The 15414-nt window shown below is 40.6% G+C and overlaps 2 protein-coding genes across 2 annotated transcripts in view; one reads left to right on the top strand and one right to left on the bottom strand.

Moving 5' to 3' along the window:
* LOC141425901 (uncharacterized) overlaps nt 1–15414 on the top strand; it is a 119484-nt gene that overhangs the window by 102514 nt on the left and 1556 nt on the right. The window contains exon 3 of the mRNA XM_074084835.1: nt 401–479. Coding sequence (XP_073940936.1) covers nt 401–479 — 79 coding nt within the window. The remainder of the gene's footprint in view (nt 1–400; nt 480–15414) is intronic.
* Nhlrc1 (NHL repeat containing E3 ubiquitin protein ligase 1) lies at nt 8838–11097 on the bottom strand. Its single transcript, XM_020180042.2, has one exon. It carries the CDS (start codon nt 11039–11041, stop codon nt 9851–9853), a length of 1191 nt encoding a protein of 396 aa, XP_020035631.2. The 5' UTR covers nt 11042–11097; the 3' UTR covers nt 8838–9850.

Raw genomic sequence — 15414 nt, 5'->3', positions numbered from 1 at the left:
AACCAGTATTAATGACAATGATCAGTCTGGAATTTCTAGGGTGACATCCTCCCTTTCAATATACCTTTTTTGTAGTGGCCGTTTGGGGTTATTTCATAGTGCTTTAAGCATACTTTTACACATAGCACTTATCAGTCTGTACCATATTCTTCTGGTTTTCTTGGCAATCTCTGTGCCAGATCATGAGTTTCTCAAGCACATCTTTATGACCACTGCCTAGCACATCACTTATATAGAGCAAGCACATGGGAAATATTTGCTGAGTCATGCTTCCCTCAAAAATTCCAAGAAATGTTTCAAAAGAATAAACACATCTTATAGTGTGGTTGAATAGGCCCCAACTGGCTAATTTTCCTATAGAAAACACCTACAAATTCTGGAATATCTATGTTCTATATAGAATACTTATATGTGGAGAGTAACCAGATGGAAGCAGATTTTGGACAGAATTTGAGCCCTGAGAGAAGGAAACAGTACGGGTAAGTGTTCTTATTTTCATGACTTTTTGCCTTAGGAATAATCCTGAGCTGTACTAGGCAGTGTGACTAAAATTTTAATAGAAAACCTTTGGTCTTTATGTTCTGGGGAACTAGATATGAGAGTCAGGCAATCAGGACTGCTGGAAAGTGAGAAAGACATTTTGAAAAGGAAAGACACAGGCGTGTCTCAAGTTGTGTCCATTCATAAACTTTGAAGCCAATCACACTAATTACCTGTTAAAACAAACAAAAAGTTAACAGTCTTGGAAGGAATATATCAGAATTAAGAGTCTCCATAATGTAACATTCACAATGTCTGTGATACAACTAAAAATTCATCAAAATAGGAAAATGTCCATTCTCAGAAGAAAAGATGATCAATTGAGATCGAACTTGAGAGGACCCAGATGTTGGGATTAGCAAACAAACAATGTGGTGACATGAAAGAAATAACTTGTAATGAATGAACAGATGAGAAATTTTAATAGCACAATGAAAAACAAATTGAAATTTCAAGAAATGAATATATAGCATCTAAGATGGAACTTCACCTATCAGCAGACAAAAAGTAACTGAGGAAAAAGTGAACGAACTTGAGGATCACTCAGTGGGGTAATCTACTTTGAAGAAGAGAGAGGAAACAGTTTCAAAAAGATGAACAGAGTCATGGGGACATGTAGGGTAATATAAAAAGATCTAACATATATGTGTTTGGAGATCCAGAGGAAGTGAGAGAGAATATAGCAGAAAACATATTTGTGGAAATAATGCCCCAAACTACTTCCCAAATTTATGAAAACCACAAATTTATAATTTCTAGGAATTCAGTGAAATCCTAAACAGAATAAACACAAAGAAAACCCTGTCAAGCATATCATTGAAAAAGAGCTGAACTGTCAACATAAAGAGAAAATTCTGAAAGCAGATAAAAAGAATGTATATTACAAAGAGGAAAACAATTATTCAGATTACTGCTAATTGCTCGTTAGAAATTATAGAGGCTAAAAGCTTCCAAGTGCTCAAAGGTAAAATATCATTTATTTCTAGCAAAAATATTTTTTCAAGAAACAATGCAAAATAAAGACATTTCTAGATAAAAGAAAATCAAGAGCATTTATTTATTATTTATTTATCTAGTACAGACCTGTACTAGAAAAAGTGTTTAAAGAAATTCTTCAGGCTGAAGGAAAATGGAAATCCAGATTTTAAGGAATGAATGAAGAACACCAGAAATAGCAACTATGTGGATGAATATGAAAGGCTGTTTCTCTTGATTAAAGATAAAAACAAATGTGTCCTTAAAGCAAAAATTATAATATTATCTTTGAAGATATATATGAAAAATAAATGATGCATTATCATAAAGGTTGGCAGCATTAAAGGACATATATGATTCAGGTTTCCTGTATTTGACATGAAATGGTATAATATTAACTCTAAGAATGGCAGAATGACTCAAGTGGTAGAGCACCTGCTTAGCAAGTGTGAGGCCCTGGGTTCAAACCCCAGTATCACCAAAAGAAAAAAAAATCTGAATTGCCCTTTATATATTGATGAAATTAAAAAGTAGTATCAATGTTACACAAAGGAGGCAATATTTCCAACATATTTTATAAGGCCAGTGTAACTCTAATGCCGAAATCTGGGGAAAGAAAAGAAAAGAAGCTGATAAACTTCACAGATGATAAAGAAATGCATTTGGATATCCTCATCATCTTCACTTGTACAGGTAGTACTCTTAGCAAATTTAACAAATAAATATATATGTACCTCTTTCATATTGATTTGTCAGAAGAGAGGAAGTACTAATTTAAAGATTTATGTTTTAGTGTCCACCAGAGTAAGATGGTATAGTCTTGTAAAAATTAACTCCAAAATGTAGTGGACTTGGCTTCCTGTAGCATTGGCTTGTTAGTCAGCCTGTGCATATCAATCAGTGATTCGAATGGAACTAGACAGCACAGAGAAGAAAGGTCATTGCTGTGAGGACTATTTCGGAACACCTTGCTTATCAAAACACAGGTTGGATAGAGGGTATAAATGGCTGATGTAAAGAAATCAGAGCAGAAGTGTCCTCTGATCTTACCACACCAGTCACCGTGCAACTACACAGTGCACCACACAGCTCACATCCCTGCTGCTAATGTTTGATTTCACATTTTTAAAGAGCTCTCCTCCCTTTGTCCAGCAGCAAGGACAAATTGCCCTCATAATTAGTGAAAAAAAAAGTATCCGGAATACATAAGTGAAACTGAACTTTCCTGGTAAAAATGCAACTTCACATAACTGAAAAAGAGTAGGAGCTTTGGGTTTGGGTCCGTTTAAATTTTACTGTATGAAATCTAAGTGTGTATTTTACCACTGTAGGTTATAATACTTTAATTATAAAAGTTGAGACCTCTGTTTAACCTCAAAATTTATCTATGTCTTCTTCACTTTTTTCTTCTTTCTTCCTGACATCTCACTAAACTTGTACTGTCTCATCTTGGGTGATGGTCACAGTAAGAACTAGTCACACGGCCCTGCTGAACTGTAGAGGTGCTGAGAGGGCAAATGAAATATTTATTGTAAATCCCCTCCCCTCCCCTCCCCTCCCCTCCCCTCCCCTCCCCTCCCCTCCCCTCCCCTCCCCTCCCCTCCCCTCCCCTTCCCTTCCCTTCCCTTCCCTCTCCTCTCTCCCTCCCATTCAGCTTTGTTTCTGCTTTTTTGGTATCTTCAAAATTGAACTTCAACTGCATACCACTAAAATGGTTTGCAGTTTATGTGATAGATTCACCATTTTATAAAATTTGGACATATGATTTCCAAGAACACTGATTCCACAGTGACAAGAGTCAATGCAAAAACAAAACAAAACAAAAAAACCCTAATAGTAGTTTTCTCTAGTTATAAGTGATTCAATATCTTTATGCTTAGCTACATTTTTCCAAATCTACAATGAGCATATGTTACTTCTACATTTTAGGGGGAAATTTTTCATAGAAACAACCAATAAGGAGAGGGCATTTACAGGGGAGAGAACTAGAACTCTGGGACCTCTGTGTTTGGAAAGAGTGGCCTCATTGGCCAGGCTCCTGCCATTTGGCACTTGGCGCTTGAAGTTCCTCCCAACCTTATAAGCTCAGATCTACATGGTAGCCTGATGTCCAATCACAGAGCTACAGATCACTATGAGCTGGAAAGCTATGGAATTTCACACACTAACTGATTCTGAAAATGACAAGCCCGTTTCATTTTTTCAAACAAAAGCACTGCTTTAAGGGAAGTAGCAGACCTTGACCCCCATCACAAGTTCTCCCCTAAGTCCTATCATACCTCTTGCTTCTGTCATAAATCTCTTTCCATTGCACCTCAGAGAAGGGACTATTGTATGGATTACATGGCTCCCAGAAATTAACAGGGTCTGTTTACATTATGAGCTGAAGCTATGAAAATTGAGAAGGGTGGCACAGTTGAAGTGAGAAGTGAATAGCAAATGAAGTGGAGATGACACCATAAAGGGATGTATGGGATAGTTGTTAGTTCTCTTGGAACAGTGATAACCAATCCTGGTTGAATATAGAGTCACCTTGCGAGGATATTTTTTAAAAATACCTGCTCTCCTCCAACTGAAAATACAAGGGTTTGATTAATGTCATCTTGAGCAAGTCACTCTATCTCTGTGAGCCTCAGCTTCTTTACCTCAAAAGTCACTCTCTAAAATCTGCCATATTTACCTCAAGAGATGTCGTAAGGATCAAATACATAAAAAAACTTTCTGAAATAAGGCAAGTGTTCTGAGAATGTTGAAGTTCATGTTTAACTTCTTTCACCATGCTCCTTGAAACAAAAGGCTCCACTTTATAACAAGGATGAACTGCTGGGATACATTTGAAGACCATGAAATCAAATGAAGTCATCTGGTACCTGAAGGGATTGAGCCACTTTTCTTTGGGCTCTTTAGGGTTTATCTATGCAATGACTGAAGAGAATGATTGTGGGGTGATGCTCAAGCTGGTCAATTTAGAAATGCCACAGTGTTCTCTTTACCAATGTGATACAAACCTGGATGTTGTTTGAGAACCAAACAGTAGGGCATCTCAGGAGATGCTATGAAACAATAAAAGTTGGCTTAAGGAAAGTTAGGGTCTATTTGTAAAGATCATAAGAACTTAAGTAAAAAATCACGGATAGCCTGTGTGTGTATATATGTCTCAGCCTTTGATTTTTAGATTCTTTCTTACTGGACAGGTCAAAGTGGAACCTAGTGATACTACCCATATGATATGACCTAATCCAGTCCTTTTACTTCTGTCATCCTCAGTTGTAATTTCTGTGCATTATAACAGAAAACTTCTAAGTTTCTTTTCATTCCTAAAACCATATGACTTGCTGGAGGTGTAGCCCAAGCAGTAAAGTATCTGCTTACCAAGTGCAAGGTCCTGAGTTCAAACCCAAATACCAACAAAAGAAAAAGTAAAAGAAACGTATGACATAAATCACAATTTCAGCTGGTCATTTTCTAGTTAATTTTGGACTTCTGCTGTAGCTGCTTTTATGATATTATTAGTCAAACCAATGATTTGACCAGAATCCTTTGCCAGGAAATTAGCCATCTATTATTACTTTTTTGGGTAAAATATGAGTTGCTTTTCAACTACTGTAATGAATACACCATATGTTATATTTGCAGTTTGTCTGTTAACAAACACCTGTGGTTAAGCTTCCTAGGTGGGTTGTTCCTGGGAAAGGCCCATGCCTCGTTATGTACCTGTATTTATCAAAATTACCCTGGAGCTGACTTCAGCAAAGCTCCAAGCACAGCACCAGGTGGCTGAGCCAGGAACACTTTGAGTTCATCCTACTTCTTCCCGATGGAGTTGAAACCATGTAGTAGTGTTGTCTCTGCTCTTCACAGTTTGACAAAAGATATGACTCATGAAGACTCAAGCAACCTCAACACCTCAAGTGCTTGGGTGAAAACAGAAAATGTGGTGACTGTGAGCATGAAGTTTTTCACACAACTCCAACCCAGGCTACCACAATGCCTTTGTATCTTTCCATGAGTCACTCAGCAAATCCACCACCAATCACTTTCAAGATAGACCAGCTTCCCCAGTTGCCTATACCACTTCCATTTTTTCAGTGAAAGGAAAACAGACTACAAATATTCCTTGGGAAAAAAACATAATAATTTAGTAAATACATTCAAATGTCTACAAAGCATCAGGTCCTGTTGTAGACAGTAGAGAGGTAGAGATCTGAACAACCCAAACTCCTGTCGTGACATTTACATTCTAGTTGGCTAGAAGTGGAGGAAAAAAAACATGGCTTTGGATTCTTCTTCATGCATTGTAAACGTACTCCAGCTTGTCATGATTTTCTTAAAATGTGACATTACAAAGTTGGGCAAATATTCTACCTGAGTATTCTAAAATGGAACCTGGTCTGCCAGATCCTAATGAAAGTATATTTTTAGCATTTATATTTACCATTGTCAAGGTAGGCGGATGAAATGTATTTCACTTTGTAGTTTGTTGTTTTCATTTATAACTAAATAGAGCCAGGGAATGTGAGCCTCCCATTTGTACTCTGGCCTCAGTTTCCACCATTAGTGGTAAGTATATTCATGGGAAGGTGTTGCTTCCTATGGATTTAGTTTCTTACTAATAGCATCAAAAGCAGTATGTTTAAGTCTGATTTTCACTAAACAAATCCACAAAATAGTGTAATTTTTATTAGGTATTTTGTTGCAAAAACCCAGAAATTCATGGAGGTAGCTGAAGCAAGGGAGCATTTAATACAGGCAGTGCCTGACTTTGGTGGTTCTACTTGCAAGTTTTTTACTTTACAATATGTGAAAGTGATATGTAAGTTTTGAGTTTTTATCTTTTCTTGAGCTAGACATATGCATTATGATCCTTTTGTTCAGCAGTGACAGTGAGCCGCAACTGCCCCTCAGCCCTGTGATCAGAGGGGAAACAATTACCACTGTACAGCGTGCTGGGGGCTAAATGAGGATGGTTGGTAGGTGAGGTGTATGACATGCATTTTTGACTTCTCATAAGTTGTGGTGAGTTTACTGGGATGAGTTGAGGAGCATGTTTTCAGTATTTCTGTCCCTGTACCCTGCAGTTTCCTGTTGTTATCTACCTGATTTGATCTTTTTCCTAATTCAAAATTTCATGGGCAAGAATCAAATTGGATCCCTTTATCCCTCCTCCCCTTTTTTTGACCCAAGGCCAAATTTGTAGCCAATTTCCCTATCTAATTAAGACATTTGGAGATGGGAATAGTGGTAGACACCTGTAATCCCAGTTACTCAGGAGATGGAGGCAGGAGGATCTCGAGTTTGAGGCAAACCGGGCAAGTAGAGTGCTTGTCTAACATGCTCAAGGTCCTAGGTTTAATCCCCAGTATCACTGCCCCTCCCCCACCACATACATACATTATAAAAAGATATTTGGTGGGGCAGAGTTGGCTATCCTTGGGTCAGGTGTGTACCCTGTGTAATTAGCATTGCTGGAAAGGATCCAGTTGTAGAAGAGGTGTCTGCTGAGGGCTGGCTCATGAAGGCCCGTGGAAGGGGCTATGGGCACAGCAGAAACCATGATCGTCCTGTAGTCATGGTGAGTTTGTCAGCTTCCTTATCATACTTTCTACACATTCCTCAAGAAACAGTTCATCTTCTGACAGATCATGATAGCATGTCACTACTAGCAGAACACTAATCATCACTATTCAGTTCTTGCTGAGGCAGGTGTAAGGATTATTACATTTGCTATCATCAGTGGTTCTCCCTCATTTTTCTGATATAGGGGATAATGCTCCTTCCCAAAAGAAAGGTGAGTGCCTAACTTACCTATTAGTCCTGGAAGGATCTACATAAGGCATTAGCAAATGCAATAGTTTGGATCCTGGGATCTAGAGATAGAATTTCTAGAAGGGAGATTTATGAAACTGCACCAACATCTTTAGAAAATGCCAAAGAAAAAGATGGAGATAGACAAGTCCCAAGGGCAGAACAAGATCAAAATCAGACTACAATTCAAGGATCAGCAATCAGGTAAAACTGGAACATATGAGCTGGTGTGGTGGTATACACCTGTAATTCCAGCTATGTGGGAGGTGGAGGCAGGAGGATTGTGAGTTTGAGGCTAGCCTGAGCAAAGCTAGCAAGATCTTAACTCAAAAACAAAATAAAAACAGAAGGGCTCAAGTGGTAGAATGCTTGCCTGGACCCAAGGCTCTGAATTCAGTCCTCAGTACTACAAAGGAAAAAAAAAAAAAAGGAACAGATGGAGGATGCTGTGAGACAGAAACCAACATGTTCACATGTGCTCTTATGGTCTTGCCAGGTGGTACATGGTAGACTGGAAAAGCCTGTTTCTTCCCTTTTCCCTCTACTGGTTACATTCTTTTGTGTCAGAGTCTGAGTATCATTACAACTCTCCTTCATCACCTTGAAACTTCTTCCTTTCTGCTGGGATAATTTCTTCTTGCCTATCTCAGAAATCTTTAATGTCTTTAATAACCTGGGGTTCAGTGTGACGTTGTAAGCGCTTTATCCAAATTTCTTTAAAGAATACACTCTGGAGGAGGAATCTTCCATATGCCTCATAGGCCACAGAAACTATTGCCCTGGTCTATGGATGCTTGGGGATCAAGAACATAAGCTTTGTCTTCCACAGTGAAACTCACCTCCTGTATCATGCGCTCGTGGGGAGACACGGCTGTGGACACTTCATGTTGTTTATCTTGCCCCACCCATTCCCAAGTTAGGTAGTCTACCAAGGAGAGGTAGCAGTGATGATCACTTGTCATCACACCTCTGATATGCTCGTATATCATCTCACACACTTCCACCTGTTTCCTGGTTGGGTAATTTGGCCAATAACAAACACCAGCTTGCTCGTAGACTTTCCTATGTACTGCATATTCCGTAAGCAAAATGGGCTTTTGTGAACTGGCCTGGGAAGCAGGCTCACACTTTTAACTCCCAAGGACAACTTACAATATTTTAGAGCATATCTTATTCATACTTTGGAGCCTGTCTTTAGTTTGTATATTATATTTATTAAAACTCTTTGTGTAATAGAGTATCACTCTTATTGATAAGCTATCAGGTATATCTAAAGCAAACTCTCACCTTTCAAAAGTGGTATTTTCACTGTGAGAAAATGGTTTTCCTGCTGCTTTTGAGTAGTAGTTGTTTGGTGCTAAACTCTGAAGATGTTTGCTTTAGCTTAAAAAAATACAACTTATGAAGAACCAGCACTTCACCTGAAATTTCTACTCATTCATTCCTCAGTTGCAACATTACGGAGTCATTGTCTTGGTCAGGCTATCCTTCAGATCAAGAAGTGTTTACCAGTGACCTAAAAGGATTGAGGGAGCTGTTTATTGAGTATGCAGAGTTTGCAACACATAGGACAAACTGAAATTACACAAAGAAAACCCCACCAAAAAGTGCACCAATTATAAAATGACAAGCAAAATCATTTCTGCCATGAGCGTATTGGGGTGGCTTCTCTCCTTATTAACGTGAATATGTAACAGGAATGACACCAGTCTGTAGGCCCTTGTCAACCAACCTACCAATGCTGTGTCCTGAGTGCCTGTGAGTAGTCACTATATTAACAGACACATTTGCCTTTTTGATAAATGGTTCAATTGTTTTTTTTTTTTGTTTTTTGGGGGCAGTTCTGGGGTTTGAACTAAGGGCCTCATTCTTGCTAAGCAGAGGCTCTATCACTTGAGCCACTCTGCCAGCCCTCAATTGTTTTTCTTATTCAAGTAACTCAGGATCAGCAGTACCTTCATCTAAAGTGCCATCGGAAAAGCTGTGAGCTGAATTAAACCGATGCCCCCAACAAAATCCTTTTTCCCCTGAACTTTCTATGAAGATCCCATTCTTTCTTTGTGCATCTAATTAGCTACTTGTAAGGAAAGTGCACACAGCAACAACACACATTCTCACATTCCAAGTCTGACATCTCATTGAAGAGACAGGGGTTTGGAGTCAGTCAGGATTGAGTTGAACTTGTGACTGTCACAGTAAGTAAATATGATCATGAGAAAGTCACTTAAGCTCTCTGGGTCTGTTTTCTTATCTCTAAAATGGAGTAAAAAATAAAAATGACCTCGATAGCTACTAAAGAATAAACACGCTAAGATTTGCAAATTTCTTAGCACAGGGAATATGCATTCACTAAATGTGGATTTAATGATTACTCTTCAGAAATTGCTCCAAATTTTGTAATTCTGCCAGGGAGTTATCATTACCCATGTCTGTGGATGGATGAATTAAGTGACTTATGCAGGGTTAAACGACTCACTAGTGACAGCACCAGGACTTCTGACTCCAGGCCCCAGGATCCCACCACACCCTCTCACCCCCAGTCAACTTTATAGACTTTTATAGAATGGGATGCAGTATCCAGCACAAGAAGAGAATTCTCCTTGGTGAAGGTCAGTGCCACAGGACGGGAAAGACCATGAGTGACGATGGGCTTCAATACTGGAAGCTCCTCTGGTTTTCCCAAGCATAGGATTGCTGCACCAGCGGTATCTGCAATAATCACATTTCCCTGATGATCGAAGGTCACAGCTGAAGCAGTTATTCTGGAGGGAAAGAAGAGGCTCAACCCAAAGGTATCCACCTGATTGATCAGCTGCATACTGGAGCTAAACACCTTCACCCTGGTGCTGCTGGCCCCGGTCGCCAGTGTTGTTGAGGGGTGTTCTAGGACTGCGATGGCCCCCGTGAGCCAAGACACGGCCACCCCACGGGGATTGCATAGGTGAGCTTGCAACCTTTCAGTTCTCTGAAGAACCCCTTCTGCGAAATCGACTTCCAGAAGGTTCAGGGACCCTGTGTCTGCATCAGTTACCAGGAGCCCATTCTGAGGCGTGGTCTCCACACCCCAAGGCAAGGAGAACTGGCCTCCAATGACGAGCTTGATCTGGCCAAAAAAATTAAACACTTTGATGGAGCGGTCGCCGGCATCGGTGACAATCACATGGCAGTCGTTGGTGACGGTGACGTCCAGTGGGTACCTAACGTCCTGGGCAGCATCCCCCTTCTCTCCAAACTGATGCACACATCCTCCCCCGGAGTCAAAGATCTTCACCCGCCTCTTACCATCGTGCACCACCACAACCCGTCCTGTCTTGGGACACAGTGCCAGCCCCGTGGGGTTGACCAGGGTCCCCCACCCGCCAAACGCGTGGTGGCAGGTGAGGGCCCTGGGGGCGCAAGGGGCGGCGCAGGGCGCAGCCGGGGACTGGTGAACGGTGGAGCCCAGGAGCTCCAGGAGGTGCAGCACCGGCAGACAGTCACTGGTGTCGCAGGCCCGGCAGGCTCGCCGGCAGAAGGGACACTCGAGGGCCAGCGTCCGCGGATGTGCCAGAGCGGCCACGCAAGCCAAACAGACCACGTGGCCGCAGGGCAGGTTGCGCGGGCGTCGCTGCTGGCGGTGGCCGAACCTCTCAAAGCACACCTTGCACTCAAGCAGGCTGGTGTCAGCCTCGCGCAGCAGCTCCGGCAGCGCCGGTGCGGTCCCGGGGGCTTCGTCCCCCATGGCGCAGTCCCGGGCGCTCCCGCTGCGCGCCCGGCCGGACGCTGCCCCCGCGCAGCCTTTGGTCACGGTCACGAGGCCCGGCGTCCGCCCTGACGCTGAGCGCCGCGGGCCGCTGGAGCGCGACCTGCTGCCCCCTGGTGGGCACGCAGGACTGTGTCCATTTACAACACACCCGCATGCGTGTTGCGTAGACCTGTGATCTCACGTCACGAACCATCTCTACTTTACAGACATCTATTGAGGACAAGGAGGTTGCTCCCTATTATTCAGCTAAAGCAAGAGCTACAACCCCGTAGATGGGTGATGTGTACCAGGGTTAGCCAGTCGGAAACCATGGTCCCTTACCTCGGGATGCTTATGATCTCATTGAGAAAGCACAGGCACAGGAGAGAAGTCAAACTCAAGAAGGTGCATACTTCTGTGGTGGGTTTTTATCACAGTCGTAGTAGATGCTATTAATACATACTCATAAAATGAGTTTGCCTAGAAGGAGTATTATAGGACAATACAAGAAATCCACTAGGAAAAAAAATTCACTGGGCGAATGACATCAAATTTGGGAACCATAACTGGAATGTCTTCCAGAAGAATAAATACGTAACAAGAAAGCTGTTACTTCATAACAATTACTACTTTTGAGTGGTTTACATAGATAATCTTATTTAAACTTCATAACAATCCTTTTTTCTCCTTGTAGTTCTGGGGATCCAATCCAGGGCTTTGTGAATGCCAGGCAAGTGTTCTACCACTGAACTACATTTCGATGGTTTGTTGAGACAGATTCTTGCCATGTAGCTCAGGCTGGCCTGGAACTCAAGATGCTCTTGCTTCGGCCTCCCAGGCACTGGGATTATAAGCATGCAACATCATGTCTGACTGACAGTCCTGTTTTCATCCTTATCTTTAATTGAGGTCACATGTGACCCTGCCTAGGGTCACATGGCTACGAAGTGCTTGAACTGCAATTTGAAACCAGGCGGTTTGACTACAGAGGCCCCACTCTTAACTATTCCAGTGATTTCAAGTTTGGTTGTACTTGGTAAATACCTGGGTCTCACCCCCAAAGGTTTAATTGGTCCAGGGTGTGGTCTGGGCAGCTGGGATTTATAAAAGCTCTCAGGTGATTATAATGTAAAGCAAGCTTGAGAAGCACTGCACTGTGATGATTCCTCCACATAACACCAGGTTTAAATCTTCCAACCTCGGTTATGACTGAAAGCAAAGAGATTTACCGTATGTCCTGAAAACTTCAAACAGGAGTTAGTGTGAGCTCCTTTGGGAAGCCATTTTGGTATTACGATCTCTCACTGTCAGGAGTTTCCTCACCTCCAAGTGTCTTATGTGAACAGTGTCCTTGGTGATGTATATTATGATTACAGGTCATAATCATGATTGCCTATTATTCACTAGACTTCTGAGAAAATGGGAATCTATTTCTTGGTAAGATCCCAGGAGAGAGATTTAATATAAAACAAGAAACAACACTTTCTTATCAAATGTTACATGATTCAAAGATTGCCTGTGTTATTAGGACACAATAATCAAGTTAATGCTATAATTTCAGAATGTATTTCCATTTCAAATAAATAGCCAACTTAAATAACATTCAATATTAACTTCTTTCAGAAGCAATTTTTAAATAAAGAAATACATTCAGAACATCAAAAATGGAATATTTTTAGAATGATGGTCACATTATATAATAAATTTTCTACTAGCCATATTTTAAAAGGTAAAAAGACACTAATGAAATAAATTTAATCATATATTTCATTTATCCTCCAAATACCAAAAATATTACTCTGACATTTGTAATCACCATAAAAATATTAATGAGATAGTTAATACTCTTTGGTATGTATCAAGTAAAATCCAGTGTGTATTTTGCACTCACAGTGCATCTTAATTCAGATTAAGTCACTTTCAAATGCTCAGTACCTACATGTGGCTGGACCAGGCCATGCTGAGATGTTACCTTCTCAAGACATTTCTTAGACTGATTTCATTGATCCCTCACTTGCTTCTAATCTAGCTCTGTTCCAACATTGTTTCAAATTTATTCAAAGACCTCAATTCATTGCTGACTGTAGTTGAGCTTCAGTCCTTCAGTGCTGCCCAGGAGTGAGCTGGACCGCTTAACTCTTTGCTCGTGGCTAAGCTTACCTTCTTCTTCTTGATCCTTTGCTGCCCCTCTGAGGTACCTTGTAGCAGTACACCACCATCAACTAAGCCCACCAGTGTCTCAGGGGATTAGCTACATACTCCAGAAAAAAGCTGCAGTGAACATGACATTTTTAAGAATGTGCATGAAATCCCTCTAACCTCGGAAGCTGGGCAGTGCAGTGGTGCTGGAAAGCTTTGTGGCACATATGCAGACGGTCTACTCTAATGATTTACTGTCCAGAATCCCATAGTAAATTTGAAGTATGGAAAGATAACTTGATTGGGAATTAAGGTTTTCTCTGTTCTGCAAAGATTCAGAAATAAAGCAACATGGAGATTCGAGTCTTCTCAATTTAGGGTTCCTACATTCTAGCTGTACCTTCTTGGAAATCTTATCTATGGAATTAGCTCTTTTCTATTCTGGTGTTCCTGTCACCCCAAGCCAGTTCCCTTCCTTTGCTTTACACCAAAGATACGGAGTCCAACTGTCCTTTCTATCCATTCTTGAAATTGCACTTTATCTTCATTCTCTGTTACTATTGCTTCTGTCTCTGAAGGGATAAACTAAGTTCCATGTCTGGTTTTGCTCAACACTGGATCCTGGTGCCTAGCACAGGCCTGACAGGCATTTGCTGAATGAATGCTGCCTATAATGAGAATATACAAGTATTAATAATTCTTGGCTGGAGAATGTAGTTCCGCAGCAGAATACTTGCTTAGAATGCATGACGCCTGAATTCAATCACTAGCACCAGCCAAAACAAAGTCTTGTTTTTGAAAAATATTTAGTGACTCAGGAAAGGGCTGATGAAATAGAGGGAAAGTAGTGAAAATATAATTCTGTTTCCATAACACTGCAACTTTGTAAAACCATGCATTGTATGATCAGACAAAAAACGATGAAACACATCACCATCTTAAAAGTAATTATCTCTAATAACAGGATTTGGTTGCTTTTGTTTTTCCGTCTTAGACTTTCCTATACTTCCCAGAGTTTCAGAGTCTTCTTTTTATTATTTAAATATATGTTAATATTTTATTTCAAAATACTATTTCCCTTGACTAGCTCCCTCTATGTGCTATTGAGAGTTAGTTAATATCAGTAGTGCAACAAACTTTGTTAGTATCCACTGGCTAGGGTTCACAGATTATCGAGCATATTTTTAATTTACACATTGAAGTTACACAAAATTAGGAAATCTGGACTATTTCCTGCAAATGGCAGAATGACTGTGTATAAATTATATATAGAATCCTATCTTCTCTCCATGAACTCAGCCACTCTGGTGAATTTGTAATATAATGTTTTGCAAGGAATAAAACACATTAGATAAGAAAGGATGGGAAGCTGAAAGGACTAAACACAGACTTGATTTTTAAAAGCATTCAGTAGAAATTTTTCTTTAAAAGATCTTTTGAGTGTGCCATATGCATATGCACATATGTATAAACACACTAAATTGCTCTCTTTTATGGAAATAAAACAATGAAAGGTATGTATTATAGTTGTGAGTGGAAGTTACTTGGATTAATAACCTTGTGGGTTAGGTTTCTATTTGCCCATGAGTCCATTTCATTTGGGAGCTCTCTCATGGGTACATCTTTCAGGCTACCTTCTGTGGTCCCCTGACCATTAACTCTTTATGGAACCAAATCTCTAGCTTGTCAGAGGTAGGTGTGAAGGCTTTGGTTATATTCCCTTGTATTTTTCTTTCCCCATTCACCACACAGACTGACTAGTACACATTATTTCTCCCTGTTTAGTACTGATAACTTTGAGTGTCTATGTTAGTGCATGCATGTTTGTTGTGGAGGCAGAAAAAGGCATAATAAGTCACCACGTGCAGGGTACAGAAGCTTGGATAGTCTGTTATTTAAAGCTCAAAATAAAATGTTTTTTAGAAAATCTTGAGAATAATTCAATTGCTCTAAAATAATGTACACGTGGCACATCTTCCATCTCGAGACTTCAGAAAAAGCAGTTTCCCCAATGAGGACACATATTACATAAAAGGTCAACAACATGAGGCTATTTCATTTGACTCATTTCAGATTCTTTAGGTGCAACTTGTAGAAGCCAACTCTAGTTAGTGCCAGAGGACTGTATCACATGGGTATGGGGCACTCTTCCCCAGCTTGGACTCTAGGGCTTCTGGAAGGATGAAAATGGGGACCTCAGACCTGTGGTTGCTCTCATTCTTGTCTTTGCT

This window comes from Castor canadensis, chromosome 8 (assembly GCF_047511655.1).
Source record: "Castor canadensis chromosome 8, mCasCan1.hap1v2, whole genome shotgun sequence".
In the NCBI taxonomy this organism is placed as follows: domain Eukaryota; kingdom Metazoa; phylum Chordata; class Mammalia; order Rodentia; family Castoridae; genus Castor; species Castor canadensis.
The sequence above is the reverse complement of the archived record's forward strand: the minus strand, read 5'-3'. Positions and strand labels throughout refer to the sequence as shown.